The 18,789-nt window shown below is 33.0% G+C and overlaps 1 protein-coding gene across 1 annotated transcript; it reads right to left on the bottom strand.

Annotated features, from left to right (window-relative positions):
* Positions 1-13,433: 13,433 nt before the first annotated feature.
* On the bottom strand, positions 13,434-15,990 carry LOC108485774 (laccase-5-like). The gene is made up of 6 exons (XM_017789619.2): positions 15,738-15,990; positions 15,481-15,631; positions 15,116-15,361; positions 14,897-15,025; positions 13,852-14,811; positions 13,434-13,770 (listed from the first exon to the last, which is right to left on the bottom strand). Exons 1-6 carry the CDS (start codon positions 15,825-15,827, stop codon positions 13,640-13,642), a joined length of 1,707 nt encoding a protein of 568 aa, XP_017645108.1. The 5' UTR covers positions 15,828-15,990; the 3' UTR covers positions 13,434-13,639.
* Positions 15,991-18,789: the final 2,799 nt, after the last annotated feature.

The following is an 18,789-nucleotide window of genomic DNA, read 5'->3' as shown; positions in this document are numbered from 1 at the left end:
CGAGACGCCGCTAATCCCTAATATTGTGAACTATCTGAGGAGATAAAGTAAATCGTGAGCTATGAAGCCCAGTGTACGACTTAGCTCAAGCATAAATAAGGATAATGTAATAAATAAATCAGAATATCACAAAGAATTATATGACAATCAATTGAGTAGAACTGAGAATGTATGATTATGTCAATGCAATATTGAATATTGGAATAAATTATTGCGATTTATTTCATATATTGCATGTTTCGGTTATGGAACTGATTAATCAATTAAAGAGCTATTTATCCAAAATTGGGTGTTTATTCAAGAGTACTGAGTATATTAAATGGTGACGCCCCAAGTAGAATATCTAGACAAGTGAGATCGAGAGGGTATCTTGTCGAGTATAACTTGTGCCAAATGGCAAGACCGAAAAGGTATCCGTATGCCTAAGAAGAGACCGAAAGGGTGACTTAGGTGGTAATCCTTAATGAAGATGAGACCGGGAGGATACCCTTAGCTAACGGTGGTAAATAACTTAATTGAGGGCAATTAGCGACTTAATGGTTAATTAGGGATTTAATCCATCACAGGTCAGAGACTCGCATTGTTGACACTAGGAATGGGAAATTCCATTAGGTTAGTTCAGGTTAACTAATTTAATTAGTTTAATTAATACTTTAATAGGTTTTAAACTACTAATTAACTTGTGACTCAATTAGATTAGTAATTATTTTCTGTGATTAATTTAATAATAAGATTATCCAATCTGCAATTCCTTGGGTATGATCCTCAAATACTTACCAGTGTTTCATTGTAACACTACTATATTATAATTTGATCCGTCTACTTGTGGACACCACTGATTTAATTATATGTTTTTGGTGTGGTATTTATACTCTAAACGATAACACATTTACATAGGTCAAGTTTTTGGCTTCATTGCCGAAGACTGAAACTATTGGTTTTACCAACAAATTCATAGTGAAATTTGGGTAAATCTCACAACTCTTAAAATGAGAATGTGAAAAAATAAAATAAAAATAAAGAACACACAAATTTTATTTGGAAACCCTTTCGGGAAAAAAACCACGGGCAGAGGAGAAGAAAATTCACTATGTCGAAAAATTTGAATCAATACAAGAGGAATAGACTATGTTTATTTATAGGCTTGTAAAGCCATATTCTAGTAGGATTGAAACACCTTATCCTAATTAATATAAAATAGATGAAGTTTAATAAGGTTTAAAAAACCTTATTCTAAAATAAAATAAAAGAAGTCTAGTTCTATATGGATTTTACTTTTATTTTATTTTCCATCGTATTTTATTTAAATAAGAATTTGAGTTACTTAATTCTAACAATCTCCACCTTGAGACAAATTCTCAATGAACAAGTTCTTCATCGCGAACTTTCAATAAACAAGTTCTCCACCTCTTCCATAAAACCCCTTAAGAGTTTAACTTCAACAATGTACATCAGCCAAGTCTAAGCAATGCTCAAACTTGGTTACAGGAACTGACTTAGTCATCATATCTGCAGGATTTTTATGAGTACTAATTTTGCTCACAACAATATCACCACGAGCAATAATATCACGAACAAAATGATACCGAACATCAATGTGTTTTGTTCTCTCATGAAACATTTGATCTTTTGTAAGAAAGATGGCACTCTGACTGTCACAAAATACTGTGCTGATTTGAAGGTCTTCATTGAGTTCACTAAATAGTCCCTTCAACCAAATAGCTTCTTTACAAGCCTCAAGAATCGCCATGTACTCACCTTCAGTTGGTAGACCAAGCGATCATGAGATCGCAAAGTGGCTTTCAACTGATTGCACAACCTCCGATTGTAAAGACATAACTCGTGAGAGATCTTCTTTTATCAAGGTCTCCAGCAAAATCAGCATCAACATACCCTATGACTCCATCTCTAGTTCTTCCAAACTGTAAGCAAACATCAGTAGTACCTCGTAAGTATCTTAGAATCCACTAACTACTTTCCAGTGTTCTTTACCGGGATTTGTCATGTATTTGCTAACTGCACTGGCTGCATATGATAAATCCGGACGTGAACAAACCATAGCATACATGAGAGATCCCACTGCACTAGAGTATGGAACATGTGACATGTACTCAATCTCATCATCTGATTGTGGAGACAAAACTGATGAAAGTCTGATATGGGCTACTAAAGGAGTACTAACAGGCTTAGCACTCTGCATATTGAACCTACAAAGAACTTTCTCAATGTACCCCTTCTGACTTAGGTACAATTTACTTGTTTTTCTATCTCTGAGAATTTCCATTCCAAGTATCTTCTTTGCTGGTCATAAATCTTTCATCTCAAATTCTTTACTTAGTTGGGTTTTGAAATTTCTTATCTCTCCTTTATCTTTTGCTGCTATCAACATGTCATCAACATAAAGAAGTAGATACACAAAAGAACCATCACTATTTTTCTTAAAGTAAACACAACTGTCAAAACTACTTCTTTTGAAATCATGAGAAGTCATAAAGGAATTAAACCTCTTGTACCACTGTCTTGGTGACTATTTCAAACCGTAAAGGGACTTTTTCAGCAGCAAACATAGTCCTCTTTTTCTAAGACTATAAAACCCTCTGGTTGTTGCATGTAAATATCCTCCTCAAGTTCTCCATGCAGAAATGCATTTTTTACATCTAACTACTCAAGCTCTAAATCATGCATGGCCACAATACCAAGCAAAGCTCGAATTGAACTATGCTTAACAATTGGAGAGAACACATCTATGAAGTCCACTCTTGGAATTTGACTGTAACCCTTTGCAACAAGCCTTGCTTTATATCTGGGTTCTTCAACTCCTGGAGTCCCTTCTTTCTTTTTAAACACCCATTTACAACGAACAGCCTTTTTACCTTTAGGAAGTTTCATAAGGTCCTATGTTCTATTTTTGTGGAGTGATTCCATCTCTTCTTGCATAGCAAACATCCACTTTTCTGAGTCTTCATAGCTAACCGCCTCAGAATAATTAGATGGCTCTTGATTCACATTTATATCTTCAGCCACATTTAAAGCATAAGCAACTAGATCAGCCTCGGCATACTTCTTTGGAGGTTTAATTTCTCTTCTAGTTCTGTTTTTGGAGATAGAGTATTGTGGTGAAGAAGCAACTCTATTCTCAACTTTTGTTCTGGTTTGAGGAGTTGACTCTGTATTAATCTGATCCTCCACCTGCTGTTGATTTTCTTTATTGGAAGAGTCTTTAAGAGACAAGTTAGGTAGCATAGCAGTTTCATCAAAAACAGCATCTCTGCTAATCACAACTTTTCTATTTTCAGGACACCATAACTTATACCCTTTTACACTAGCTTTATAACCAAGAAAACACATTTAATGGATCTCGGTTCCAATTTTCCATTATCAACATGAGCATACGCAGGACACCCAAAAATTTTTAAATCAAAATAATTAGCAGGATTACCAGACCATACCTCTTGTGGAGTCTTTTTCTCAATTGCAACGGATGAAGATCGGTTGATTAAAAAACATGCAGTAGAGGCTACTCCTGCCCAAAATGCCTCCCTTTTAATCTTATTTTATAGCTTATAGCACTCAGATTTAATGTGCCCTTTCTTCTTGCAGAAGTTACAAGTTTTACCTCTGTTTGAAGACTTCGATCTACCTTTAGATTTACCACGAGGATTCTGTTCCTGTGTCCTACCACGATCATCATCAGCATTCTGATCTTGTCTCCCACGAACAATGAGACCTTCTCCCTGAGAGTCGGGTTTAACCACAAGATGCTTCATCTTATCATACGAGGTTAAAGAATCATAAACCTCATCAACTGTGAGAGACTCGCGGCTATATAAAATCGTGTCTCTAAAGGTTGAATAAGACGGGGGCAACGAACAAAGTAGAATCAACCCTCGATCTTCCTTATCATACTGAACCTCCATGGCCTCCAAGTTTGAGAGAATTTCTTTAAACACTGTTAAGTGTTCGTGTACAGACGCATCTTCCTCCAAACGATGAGCATAAAGACGCTACTTCATATGCAACTTGCTTGTTAGAGTTTTCGACATACATATTTGTTCTAGCCTCTTCCATAATGCAGCGGCAGTCTTCTCTTTCATCACATCCTGTAAAATTTCGTTGGACAAATGCAGATGTAATTGTGTTAACGCCTTTCGATCCTTACGCTTCTTCTCTTCATTTGTTAATGTCGAAAGCATCTTATCTATCCCTAGCAGGGTATCCTCCAGATCTATCTGTGCAAGAACTGCTTGCATCTTAATTTGCCACAACGCAAATCTGGTGTTGCGATCCAACAGTGGAATTTCATACTTCAAAGACGCCATTACCGTGATCGAGATGAATAACCCCCAAGCTCTGATACCAATTTGTGAAAAAATAAAATAAAAATAAAGAACACACAAATTTTAAGTGGAAACCCTTTCAGGAAAAAAACCATGGGCAGAGGAGAAGAAAATTTACTATGTCAAAAAATTTGAATCAATACAAGAGGAATAGACTATGTCTATTTATAGGCTTCTAAAGTCATATTCTAGTAGGATTGAAACACCTTATCCTAATCAATATAAAATAGATAAAGTTTAATAAGGTTTAAAAACCGTATTCTAAAATAAAATAAAAAAGTCTAGTTCTATATGGATTTTACTTTTATTTTATTTTTCATCGTATTTTATTTAAATAAGAATTTGGGTCACTTAATTCTAACAGAGAATAATGAGAATTAATTTTTTTAAATTTTAGATCAAAATGAATAAATCTAAGTTTTAGATTTAACATTTAATCTACCTTATTAAATAAAGAGCACAACACCTAATTTTCTTTCTTTTTTCTCCATGTAATACAAGTTTTAGGAACAAAAAGATTTTGAGAATCTCTTACTTTCAAATTTAAGAAGCGAGGGGATCAGCTCAATTGAAAGAGAGGGCGCGATCGGCATACAATTATTCGATTTCATTTCTTGCCTGTTGCACTGCGTGATAACAAATTTCATTTATTGTTCGGATTCGATCAGAAGGGAAGGGCATTTTCTTGTCCCACCTGGCAAGATAAAAATAAAAAAGAAAGAATTCGTTGCAAAAACCTCTTTTCTCTGGTTAACCAATCTGGAATAACCAGCTCCTACCCGCTCAAGTGAGGCGAGAATAGCCCCGTCCCCCTTGTCTAAATGCTTGTATTCCTTCACTCAACTTTGGCTTGATAGGCTTAGCACGATACTACGGTTTTTCTTTTGAAGAAAAAAAATTGGAAGCAAATTTACAATGGAATAGAAAGTAAGAGATTAAGATTACCAAGATTAAGCAATTTGGGTATTCGGTATTTATTTTTCTTTTTTAAAAAAAATTGAAGAGAATTTCACTTTAAAATTTTTGGTATTTAGTATTCAATTGTATTTCTAGAAACTATTTGAGTGCTTTTAATCAACCAAGAAAAAAAATGTCAAATGAAAAAACAAAAACAAATATCAAATACCCAAATTGCGTAATCTTACTTTCAATCCCGTTGTAAATTTACTTCCATTTTTTTTTTTTTGCTTCAAAAACAAATAAATATGAAACTAAGAGATTATGCTATTTTTTAAAGCTTAAAACTTGTATTACAATGTTAAAAAAAAGGGAAAATATTGTATAACATCCCAAACCCAAATTGGCCATCAAATTCGAATTTGTGACATCACATTACGTTGACGAAGCAACTCGGCTAATTCACTATTATTATGATATCATTTTAAGCACGATTATTAATCATATCAAAAAAAAATTCCACTTCAATCGTAATCTTACATTTGATGAGTGAAATAATATAACCCATCAAGTTATGGCATGATACTAAGTCAATTTAAGAAGTAGAACTTGTATCCAAACTCTATTATCAGTTTTCAATAATGCGTCTCTAGACAGAGGGCATTTTGTCTCGAGACAGACTTCAATTTATTTTAGGTATTTTTTCTTTGAAGTTTGATTGTTTTGAGATGATAAGCTGTAAAATTAACATATTTTAATCACATTCTTAATGCATTTTTGGATGACTAATGATATAAATTAGTGAATTTAATGCTCCTAATCCTTTAAATTCATGTTTATATACTTAGGAGAGCATTTGGGAGCGAAAGGAGCAAAAAATGAGCCAAAATCAAACGAATAAAGCTGTTTCCAGGATACACAAGGCCTAGGCATTCCCACAAGGGCTGGCCACACGCCCATGGGCCAACTCATGTCGATTTCGCACCCTGTTTTCCAAACACGCTGAAAAACTCAATTTTTACGCTTTTTGAGCATTCTAAAGTCTATAAATAACAATTAAAAGAATATATAAAGGGGCACACGGAGAAGATTGAAGAAATTACTCGAAGAACACCACCGCAGCCAACTCAGAAGTAAATTCCTTCAAGATTGAAGATCTCCTTTTAACTTTTTTCGAAGTTTTATTGACTTTCTTTATGTCTCGTAGTTTTTCTGACTTTGAGATATTTTTATTCCATATTATGAACTAAATTCCCTAGATACCTAGGGAAGATTATCTAGGGAAGATGAACCCTATGATGAATCTTATTATTTGATTTCTGATTTACATGATAAATACTTGATTCTTGTTCTCAATTATGTATGCTTATTTCGTGTTTTAATATTTTTGGGATATTAATTCATGTTTAATGTGCTTATTTCAGTGGAGCAAAAGTCCCTATTAAGAGTAGATCTAGCATAATTGAGTGGAGTTGCAAGCAATCCTAGAAATAGGACAACATAAATCTACCGGATTAGAGTCAAATCTAATAGGGGAATCCATAGATCGAGTTAATGCGATGATAGCGGTTTTAATTAGAAAGAGATTTCAATTAATCAACCTAGAGTCAGTTGTTCTTACTCTCGAAAGAGATATTAACATAATTTAGGGATTTCTATGGATCAAGACACAAGTAAATAAATCGTTTAATTATGATTCAGAATAATATGTGAAGTCTAAGTGGATTCTTTCCTGGGTATTGTCTTTCTCTTTGGTTATCTTTGATTATTTTCCTATTTTTTTCTCTATTGCATTCGTAGTTAAATTAGATTAGTACATTTAGATTAAAAACAATCACTCCAATTTATCGACTAAATAATAAAAAAATGATAATTACTAGTACTTTTAGTCCTCATGGATACGATATTCCTTACTCACCATAGCTATACTATTGTTCGATAGGTGCATTTTCCTTTGTCGCAATTATAGTTAGTTTAGTTATCATCAAGTTTTTGGCACCGTTGCCGAGGACTAAAATATTAAGAACACTTTATTTTTATTAATTTAGCCATTTATTTTTATTGCATTTTATTTTTGTTTCTAATTTTTATTTTATTTGCTTCTGGCAGGTTCCTTTAGTTTTATGACTAGAAGAAAACTGTCAGGACCATTAGTATTTGATAGTGAAATTGAAAGTACAGCTCACAGAAACCGTAGAGAAGCAAGGCAGAACCGACAGAATATAGTGGAAGAGCAAGAGGATGTTTTCTCAAAGGACCAACAAACCTCTAGTGAAAATCTCAACTACAGTCATAATTCTTAAAATGACCAAATCAATAAATCTAAGTTTTAATCTACCTTATTAAAATAAACACCACACCACCTAAGTTTCTTTCTTTTTCCCTCCATGTAATACAAGTTTTAGGAACCAAAAGATTTCGAGAATCTCTTACTTTCAGATTTCATTTTCTTTTGAAGAAAAAAAATTGGAAGCAAATGTACAACGGAATAAAAAGTAAGGGATTACTATTACCAAGATTAAGTAATGTGGGTATTCGGTATTTGTTTTTCTTTCTTGAAAAAAATAATTGCAGAGAATATAACTTTAAAATTTTGGGTATTCGGTATTCAATTGTATTTCTTGAAGCTCTTTGAGTGCTTTTCATCAGCCAAGAAAAAATTTCACTTTAAAATTTCCTGCAGCCATCTGCTCTGATGCCCAAGACAATGTATCGCCCTAATTAGACTTGATACACGGAATATTAGTCTTTCAATTGTTTGTTAATTTTTTATTAGACTAAGGACATGTTTAGGTTTGTCTACTAATACAAGTTGTTTTTCATATTACGATCCGACCACGTAATTCCACTTAGTATTAGTTAAACATTAAACAACCAGTGAGTCAATATTTGCTTTTATTTTCCTTCGTAAGCAAAAACCACATGAAGACAATTATACAAAGTATATTTATGTAAACCATGAATTTCTTTATCAACCAATGTGTTCAAAAAAAATACAATTTTACAAATGAATATACTACTCATAAGGCACTAGATCCAACATAAATGACTCAGGCACTTTTAGAAGGCATCCAAATACAGAAGCTTGATGCCATTTTGGTGAACGATATTTTCAAATTCAAAAAATTATTGTGAAAGTATCTTTTTGTTGATTCAAGCTTTTCTCTCCAAATTATAGAAGGGAAAAAAAGGTTTCTAATAGTGGCGACGGTCGTGCAAACACATTAAATGGAGGATTGGAAATTGGTTTGATTTATTTTTCCAAAAAGTATTTAAAGAGGCTGTACAGTGACCCTAACCAATTCAATTTCTTCCTTAAGCTACTATTTCTAAAGCTATTATTCTCTCTTTAACATTCATCTTTGTTTGTCTTCTATCACTCACAATGGCAAGAACAAACATTACTTCTTAATAAGAACACAAAAAGGTTCAGAAAAGACCTTGAACCAGAAACTTGTGTAGAAGAAGGCTTAATGGAAACGGTAGTACCCATTACTATTAACCCTTTAGAGACTCAGGGGAAGAAATCAAAGTAGAAGGACAAAGGGGGAGATACCTTTACTTAGAATTCCATAGCAAAGATCAATGAGTTGCTAACTAATCCACCTATTCTAGAGCATCAACTAATACTAAAGGGGAAGATTGATACATTAATTGGTGCGATGATTTCACAAGGTGATGTTGATCTTGTTCTTGATGAAACTCTTGTGAATATTGTGTTAAATTATTATGTTGATATCTCTATTAGTCTTAATAATAACTCTGAGTTTTTAACTGACATTATGGATCCTAGGGCTCATAATGATGAGAATGTACCTCTTATTTCTATTCTAAAAGAAATTCTTGATGATGTAGTGGTCACAAAAGTGAGAAAATCAATGGCAACTTCCTCTACCCCTTTAAAGAAAAGGACCATATATATGGCTAATCAAGAGTTGGACTCTATGGTTAAGCTAAAGAGGAAGGAGAAATGAAAGGCTCTTGTTACCCCTCAACCATCCCAGAAAAAAAGAGAATGAATATGAGAGTTTGAGTGAGGAGGATTCTAACTCTTTTAATGAGTCATACAACATTTCTAAGGAAAATGTTCCTCTAAAAGAAAGCATATCAATAAAGCCATGTCTAAGAAACCTATGATAACAAAGTTTTCCATCCAAAGAAATAAGAAGTTGAGAAAGAGTGGTATACCAACAATACTTGTTGATGCAGTGGAAAAGGAAAAAGTAGAGGATGAAGTGCTTTTGGCCAAGAAGAATCAAGTATTCTTGACACTTAATTGCCTAAACATATACAAGGCCTTGAGGAAAAAGGGCCTTATTAAGGAGCAAAACATCAAGGATGCTAGGTTTGTTGAATAAGGAATTGACACCTTCTTAACAAATAGTGGTTTAATGGGTACTGTGGCATTTTTCAAGCCATATGTGAGGGAGCTGGTGTTGGAATTCTATGCCAATTTGTTGTCCTCAATCACTGATTCAAGAAGGAAATTGTTCCAAAAGGTATATGTAAGATGCCATTGGTATGAATTCAACCGTGAGTTGATTCGGAGGGTGCATAAATGTTTCAACAAAAACTTCATTGAATTGAATAAATCCTTGAATGCACTATTGCTGCCATTACCAACATCTACTGATCTTGGCCTAAAAAAAAAAGCATTTGAGCTTTTCCATTGTCCACTATGTATGTGGTCCTGTTTTTCATTGCAAGGAATTGAGTCCTAAACACACAGATGGATTCAGTGATTCCAAAGGTTGTTGTACTTATCAAAAAAATAATATTAATGATCGAGTTTGATGTGGTTTGGTTGGTGTTTTTTTATGTGGTAAGTCATGGTAAGAAGGTATAAACTAGAAACATCTTACCGTTTCCATCTTTGATTTTCCAAGTTCTAACATTGCAAAATCTAAAGATTGTGAAATCGCTAAAAGATGTGAAAGGACAATTCCTGAGCTCAAGTTCTCTCTTAAGTGGTTGGAGGGTTAGCATATTAGTGCAGAGCCAACAGAATAGGCAGTTGGAAAGGATATTGATCAAACGAAACAAGCAGACCATGAAACAACAACTACTGCAAGGGAGGCAAAAATGCGCACTTCCACTAGCCCTTCAAGTAATGATAAAGGATTCAATAGAAGGATGATTGATCATCTAACATCATCTATTGAATCTTATAATAGAGTGATAGCAAGAACGAGGGCTAAGATCAAGATCATTCAGTAGATTAGGGATAGAGGGGTAAACTAAGGAAGGATCTGCAAAGCAAGTAATCCTTACACAATTATTTTCTCAATCCAATAGTCTTGTACTCGTAATTATATGGATTGACTTACTCCTACCTGATTGTATTGTTTTAATCATCACATTCTTCGACTTTTGTTTTGCCTTGGTCCAGTCAAGAAAATACAAATCTTTAGCATTATGATTGGCAAGTTTGTTGAACAAAAAAGGGAAGTAGAGAACAGACAATGAGGAGTGGAAGTAAATATATGGACGTTGTTGGTTCTGAATGATTGCTACTATCATGTTATATGGGAAGTATATGTCTTTTGCTGATTGATGAAGCTGCTTACATTTCGAGAAGAAGATGTTGATAATTTTGAAGATGTGTCAGACCTTGTAGTGATGATTTTGTTTTCTTTTGAACTTCTTTGCACCAGCCTATATAAGTGAGATGATGATACTTATTTGCTAATTTTGTTACTATGGATATTGTGGCATTGTTGAAATGATCTAGAACCATGATAATATTATGATATGATGTATGTTTACTTTATTGCACTTTACCTTATCTACTGCTTACTTATAATTTAGTATTCTGACTGTATGTATCCTAGGCATAACATTCATAGTTAAAATTACTATATTATGCATTAAAAATAGCTAAGTAGAATGAGGTTTGTGTTGAGGGGGAGCTATTGTTGTCTATGGTAGTTAGCTTCCTATATTGTTTGATTTTTTTCATTAAATTGCCAAAAGGGGAGATTGTTGTCTGTGGTAGTGCCAACTACAGACTGCCACTGAGGTAGTTAAAAATTTGTCTTATTTGATTTGATAATTTAATGAAGAAAATCTTTGGACCTAGTTATGTGACGTTTCATTGAAGATATTTTGTTCCATCTATGGAAACAAATCCTTGGCATTTAAAGATTGGATTGAATTTGTGTGAATCAATTAAGTCATTGGAATATGGAGAATTAATTGAGATAGTGCTGTTGAATTTTAAGAGCATATCTTCGACTAGTTTTGTTTTGATTATTATTAATGTAATATCTATTTTTAGGGAGTTACTTTGTATTAACTTAGTTTCTATGTTAGCAAGCCAAAATGATATATATTTCGAGGCTTGTATATATTTTGTATGAGAGCTTATTGACTGCATTCAAATATGTTTATTAAGAAACTATTTTTATGAGGGAGTGCAAACTGAATTGTAAGCATTGTTAAGTGTTTACTAACCAAGTTCTCAGAGGGGAAGATTTGGAGGTGAGTGCTCCAGTCTTTAGGTACAAAACTGAGATCTCTATACTTGAGGAGTGATAGAGTGTGAATCACTTATTGTATTGTGTATTAAAGATAGTGAAATTACTTACTGAGTTAGGCTCCAAAGACGTAGGGAATCCGAATTGCGTAAACAAACCTCTGTGTTATTTCTGTTTTGTTTGCAAAGTTTTTTACAGTGCCAAGTTGTAATAGCCATTGCAGTCTAGCACGTACATTGCAATTTACATTTTGAGCAAATAAGCAACTTAAAGTAGCAACAAAATCTACACTTTATCCTATGTCAACTTACAGTTCGACTTCTAACTAATTGTAATGATTACGTAAAGCATCCTCCAACTTTGTATGTAAGGCCGTGACACTATATATTAGCGTGGCGATGTCGTTTTGAAGTTTTGTATTGAATTTTCATGATAATTTTTAAATATGTAAAGAGATTTTAAGAGTAGATTTCTTTTAAAAGTATAATCTTTTTATTCAAGGAAATTTCATCATGCCAAAAGCTTTTAAAAAGAAATTTTGCTCGAGTGATATTTAATGTGATCCAATCTAATAAATTGTTGCTTAAAATCCTTAAAAAATAATCCAATAATTTTTAACAAATATGGAAAGTTACATAATGTTTTACTTATAAAATAAGTTGCATCTGAAGTTACATACAAGATGCGCAACGGGGACTAACACTATACTTGTTGACAACATTGACTTCTTGCAAGCAGTGCGATGACTGTGTTTTCTGAAAATACTTATTTATATTTTGAATTTAAATTTAATGTAATGTGATGAAAATGATTTAATTATATTTTTACAAAAAATATTCAATTAATTTATCAAAATATGATTTTTCCCCAAATTTTTTTATCATATCATGATTTAATAATATATGCCACGTGCATAGCAGATGTATATATATAATGCATTCAAATTTGTATTTGTAAAATGTCTTTTGGTAAGAGAAAATCGTAATGTTTCAATGCTAATTTAGAATATAGACTTAGCAAACAACAAAATTCAGGCAAAACAAGAAGATTCAGATTCAATGAGGCGACCGGAAACTATCTGTTACTGTTAGGATTGCTAGAACATATGGCAGTTGTGAAGGCAAATAAACTATGTTAACCGAGACAACCTTAATTTAAACCGAGTGAGACACATTTTTAAATTAATTTGATGTAAGTATATGTGAGAAGGTAGTGAATAAATTTTGATGTACCAAATGATTCAAACATATATCCAAAATCTCAATCACTATAAATTTGACCAGAGAGAACTTTTTAGATGATTTATTCAATGTTTGTATAGATGTTCAAATATTATCGGACACTAAAATTTTTAGTCCGGACAGGGACAAAGTTCGAGCAAGCTCTTGCTTGACCCTTTATTAAATGGTACCATGACTACTTTAATCCAGCTTTAGTCAAATTGGAAACTCATTTTAGACCCTCAAAAGAGAATTATTTTTTTTTAATTTAAACTATTTTAATACAAAGTATTTTAGCTTTGCTCCTTCAATTAAAAAAATTATATGGACCCCGACATAATTTTTTTTAGATTTATGCAGACCCACATCAACTCACTAATCTTCCAATTTTTTTTCTTTGTTCTAACAACAAACACTATCAAAAGAATTAAACAAACAATGGTACAATTTTTTTTTTAATAAGAAAAATAAAAATAGAAAGATTGAAAATTTATCATTAGAAATTTCTCTGTGATGAAAAGAATCCAACAACACTATCCAATAAAATAGAGGATTAAACTAGTTTCCCAAATTCAGGGAAGAATTGGTATGCTACAATACTATGAAAATTATTAAGAAAAATACTAATAACAAAAAAATGGTAATGGAATCACCCTTGTATTAGGCTTATGAATTTCATTGATTACGGCGTGATAACTGATGAAACCTCTTAACATATGGGCAAATCTGGCGGCGGCGGTTGGATGGTCTGCAATTCACCAACTCCATTTTCGACAAGGAAAGCCATTGCCAAACCCCAATTGATATGAACATCCAGGTGACAGTGCATGATCCACACTCCTATTAACAAAAATCAAAATGAATGGTTATTTCATAAACGAAAAAGTAGTAGTAATTGAAATGATGAAGAAGAGTGTTTACCTGGATTATCAGCGACGAATCTAATGACTGCCCATCCATTCACAGGCACTCCAACAGTGTTCCTCATAGGTGGATCAACAAGGTTGAATTTAGAAGTATCCTTTTTAGGATCGAAGTTCCCGAAACCTTGTGCAATGATATAGAAATCGTATCCATGAAGATGAATTGGATGATTCTCAGGTGTCACTATGCTTGTGTCTTGGAGCACAATTTGTACCCTTGAACCATACTTCAATTTGTACAACTTGGTTCCCGGAACAGGTTGAAAGAGCGATCGGCTCACGTTTCCGGTGTAGTCAAATTTCAATGGAGGGTTTGCTGGGAAATCTGTGGTGAAAACACCTGGAATTCCTTGCTGATGAGATTGTAACAGAGAGAAGTTCCGTGGGAGCACGAATGAGACATTGTTCATGCTCGCTGTGAAACGTGTACCGTTGGGTCCTTGGCAACGACGTTTTCGGAAATTAGGTGGGCAGTTGTTGAGTCCGAGGCCGATTGTGAAGAACAGGCTTTCATCTATATCGGTTGGGACTTCGGCTTTTTCTCGACTTCTAATGCTTTGGCTGAAGGCCGTGACAGTGTTGGTGTCATTGTAGGCTGGTAAAGAAGGCATGATTGGAGTGGGTGCATTGTATTTTTTGGCAGCGCAAGAGGCAGACTTGTATTCGAGAATAGCGGTGGTGGTCGTGTTGTCAAATGGTGCGTTTTGTGCGCTTTGGTAGGCTCGAGCTACCATGTAATATCGAGATGGTGGCTGATCACCTCGGATAAGAACATCAGTGGTTTGGCCGGGGCCTAACATGAGGACGGAAGTGGTGAAGGGTTTGGTATAGGAAGCATCAGCTCCAACAACAGTGAGCTTATGGTTGGCTACTTTGAAGAAAAGCGGCTGGTTCAAGGCGGCATTGATCACTCTGAGGAGATTCGTCTCCCCGGAGTCGATGGGAGCTATTGTGGTCTCTGCAAAAAAGAAAACATTAGTTAATAACATCGGCTTTGTCACCCAAATATGCGGTACGAATTCAGTTGGTTCGGAGCAAATTACCTTTGGAGGAGCATTTGTAGAGATCACCAGGTTGAGCATTGATGGTATATGCATCAGAGACATTTGGAGCTGCCCCTGTTCTTGTTGCTTCCCTTACCACATCAATGGGATTTGTATCCCACCATTCACCTAATCATAATCATATTAATCAACATAACATTTCATTTTGATAATCATAATCATAATCATTTGTACTCGTAACCGAAAAGGATTCCTTACCGAGAAGAATCGGTGTTTCGCGTTTCGGTTTAGGGAAAGGGTAGGATTTGCCTTCTCTGGGACGGATGATGAGAGCTCCATAAACAGTGGCTCTAAGCCATGAACTGTGAGCATGCCACCACAATGTTCCTTCTTGGCCTTGAACTGTAAACCTGTAAGTGTAACTTCCTCCTGGTCTAATCGGACACTGAGTCACGAATTCCGGTCCATCTGCCCATCCGGTTCTCATTTGCCGCACACCATGCCCGTATATCAAAGTGGCTAGGGTAATTCAAACGTGCAAATGACAACTAGAAATGAATGAAAGCTGATGACATGCGTGCATGGCATGCATGCATGAACGAATTTGCAGTTATTAAATTACCAGTGGATGGTGACATTATATCGGGCTTTGTTGACAACTTGAACTTCAAGGGTGTCGCCATTCTTGATCTCCAAGGTAGGTCCAGGAAACATGCCATTAACAGTGATGGTGTTGTGAGTCTTGCACAGCCTCTTCACTTTTGTTGCTTGAATCTGTTTCATTCACCAACCAACATCAAGTTTTTTTATTTAAATGTCTAATGACAACCAATTTATCAGAAAGATATATATATCAAAAGAAAGAAGTAAAAGAACATACAACAAATCGATGTCGTTGAACTTCAGCATTTGCAGACAATGCAAGGAAAAGGACAAGGAAAATGAAGGAAAACTTGTTGAAAATCCCCATTTAATCAAAGCTTAGATAGCAAAAAGCTTTGCTTATTGGTCTGAGAAGTGATATGAGATAGAGCTAGAGAAAAGGGGTTTTATAGGAAAGATAAGAGTTGTTGTTTAGAGGTTGTCAGATTAGGTTTTGATTGGGCTAAAATGGTGATTTTTTCACTTAGTTCAAACCTACAACGGAGTTGTTGCACCCACTAACCTATTAATACTGAATTATGTCTTCAATGCTTGCTTCACAAGGATTTTTCTTTTTTCCTTTTGCTCTTTCTAGAGCAACAAATTTTCTTATAATTCCTTTTATTTTTTTTTTCAAATAAGTTAGATGATAAACTCGTTTTTTGAAAAGTAATCATACCCTATTCATGTACATGTACATAAAATTAATTAGATTGTTAGTTCAAAGCCAAATTAACCAAGTGAGCACGCTATCTTCTTGAGAACCAAATTAACCATTGCCCTTTTCATGTCAATTTCAACTCTCTATATGTTATACCATTTTTCAATGTTTGACGTTAAATCGAGGTTTTCAATATTATTTAAATATATTAAAAATATAATTAAATTAGTTGAGTTATTAAGATATTTGAATGTTAGATTTTATTAAAGTTTGAAGTCAAGCGATTGATGGTATCTTAGTCTTTTAATTAGAAAAAAGAATAATAAAATATATATATAATGGGATTTGAATTTAATTTGAAAAATTTTAAATTTATCACTCAACTATAACTTTATTTTAATTTATTTAAATATTTTAATTTTATTATGCACATATATGTAAATAATTGGTTTCTACACGCATACGCATGTGATAGAGTTTCTAATATTAATAATGTATTTGATTAAATTAGTGTCAAAATTAACTCAACACTAACTCAAGATTGGTGACGACACCATAATAAACAATTTAATCTATTTTTTCATTTTAATATCGTATAAATTTTTATTATTATTATTAATTAATTCTAAATCATACATGTCACTATTTATTGAATGATATTTTTAACACAAATTAATCATATCATATACGGTAGTCTTTATTTATACTTGAAATTAACTAGATTGATAGCTACATGCCAAATTAACAAAGTGAACACTTTATTTTATTGGAGAACCAACTTTTAATATGAAATTTTAACTCTCAATATTATATATTTTTATAGCTAAAATAATCGGTTTTTATTAAGTCGAATAATTCAAATTTGAATTTAAATCAAAATTTTCAATATCATTAAAGAATAAAAATACATATTAAAAGGATAAAATTTCAATTAGGTTGTTTAATTATTCAAATTAAATATATATAGGATGTTGGTATATTAGGGTTGATCAAAGTTTGAAGTCAAGCAAGCTTAATTTTTATCAAGTCAACCTGCTTAATAAAGATTAATCGAGCTAGTTTGAGTAGTTTAACTCTTATCTTCAATAAGTCTAAGTTTAAAACTAAAATTTGAACCACATTTTATATCTCAAATTGAGTTCATTTCTATTGGGTTTTAAAATTGTTAATAAGTTGAATGGAAGTGTCTAATTGCAATGGTTATTATGATTTAGCATTACAAAATTTGTGTAAACAAAATATCAAAAAAATTAAGATTTGTTTATCCAGTTTGATTTCTCTACATCTATGAAGTCTATCTCAATGAGCAATTTCATTATATTTAATTCACAATAAGATAAGTGAATCACACTCTATCACTCCAATATAGAAATCTCGCATTTGTACTTAAAGACTAAAATACTCACCTCTAAATTTTTCCCCTAAGAATTTAGATTGTAAACACTAAAGGTTTAAACTTCAGTTGCACTTACACAATAAGCTCCTTAATTAACAAACAAAGTGCTCTCAATAAGCTCTCATATAAAACCTATACAAATCTTGTATATATACGTTGACAAGTATATTAACATACTAGCGATTGAATACAAAACAACTCCTTAAAAACAACTGCTATAAAATAGTAAAAATAATATAAGTCCAACCAAATGTGAACTAATGGAGATTTAGTCATTTAAGTAATCCACAATACAATCCTAAACGATTTTCTATAATTAAAAGGTTGTAATTATTCAATCTAACAAATCATTGGTTTCTAAAATAAATTTTTCAAAATATTATCATAGTTAATAACCCAAAAATTTAATTTATTAAATTGCAAAATCATAAATTTTGTTTCAGTATCACAAGAATGAATGATAGTGACTATTACCGAGTGTCACTCCTAATGCAACATCAAATCTTATCTCAACAGTTTTAATAAACTCAACTCCACCATATTATTATAATTTATCAAAGTCATTCAACGTCAGCCCCGTGAAAATGTAAAGGGGAGATATATTGTCGACCCGTGAGATTAAGCAAAGTCTGTTGAAAGCAAATTCGTTTAGGTTAACCGTAGACTTAAAATCTAAAAGATGTTGAATGTATTTTTTTCAAAGAAAAGACAGATTGAATAAATAAAACAATAAATCGGTCCACTTTTGTTAGGTGGCAATTATTATTAAAATAAAGAGATTGAACAGTTGATTTCTTACCGACATGTCGGGTGGATACTTCAACTAGTCATTTGGAATTTTTATTAGCATTGAAATTAGTTAGATTGTCCTAAAAACAGTTAGTAGGAAATGTCTTACACGCATGCTATCATGTTTGCTGAACTAGGAAAGTTCATACCAGTCTTGCTAGCTAAAAATTGTGTTTGTCATATTAAAAGACAAGTTGAAGTGTGTATTCGATACTGATACTTGTAACTCTTTTTTAGCTTTTTTCTTTTTTGAATGATTGGAACTTTGAAAACGTTTAGTTATCTAATTCTAAGAGGAATGTTGTTTCAATTTATGATGTAACAATGCTTGTAATAATGTAGGATAAAAAAATAATATATCAGATGTTGATATGTTGGGACTAATCAAAAATTTCAAGGCGTATAACATTGTTATTCTCTTTTAAGTTTTTATTTACTTCCACC

Source organism: Gossypium arboreum, chromosome 6, assembly GCF_025698485.1.
Source record: "Gossypium arboreum isolate Shixiya-1 chromosome 6, ASM2569848v2, whole genome shotgun sequence".
NCBI classification, from domain to species: Eukaryota; Viridiplantae; Streptophyta; class Magnoliopsida; order Malvales; family Malvaceae; genus Gossypium; species Gossypium arboreum.
Note: the sequence above shows the minus strand (reverse complement) of the source record. Positions and strands in the feature narration are given on the sequence as shown.

Excerpts from the sequence above, each read along its gene's own strand:
- LOC108485774 (XM_017789619.2), bottom strand. The coding sequence starts at position 15,827 with ATGGGGATTTTCAACAAGTTTTCCTTCATTTTCCTTGTCCTTTTCCTT. Across the intron at positions 15,362-15,480 it reads ATATAATGTCACCATCCACT|GGCATGGTGTGCGGCAAATG; the intron begins GGTAATTTAATA and ends CTTTGATATACG. Across the intron at positions 15,026-15,115 it reads CGAAACACCGATTCTTCTCG|GTGAATGGTGGGATACAAAT; the intron begins GTAAGGAATCCT and ends GATTATGATTAG.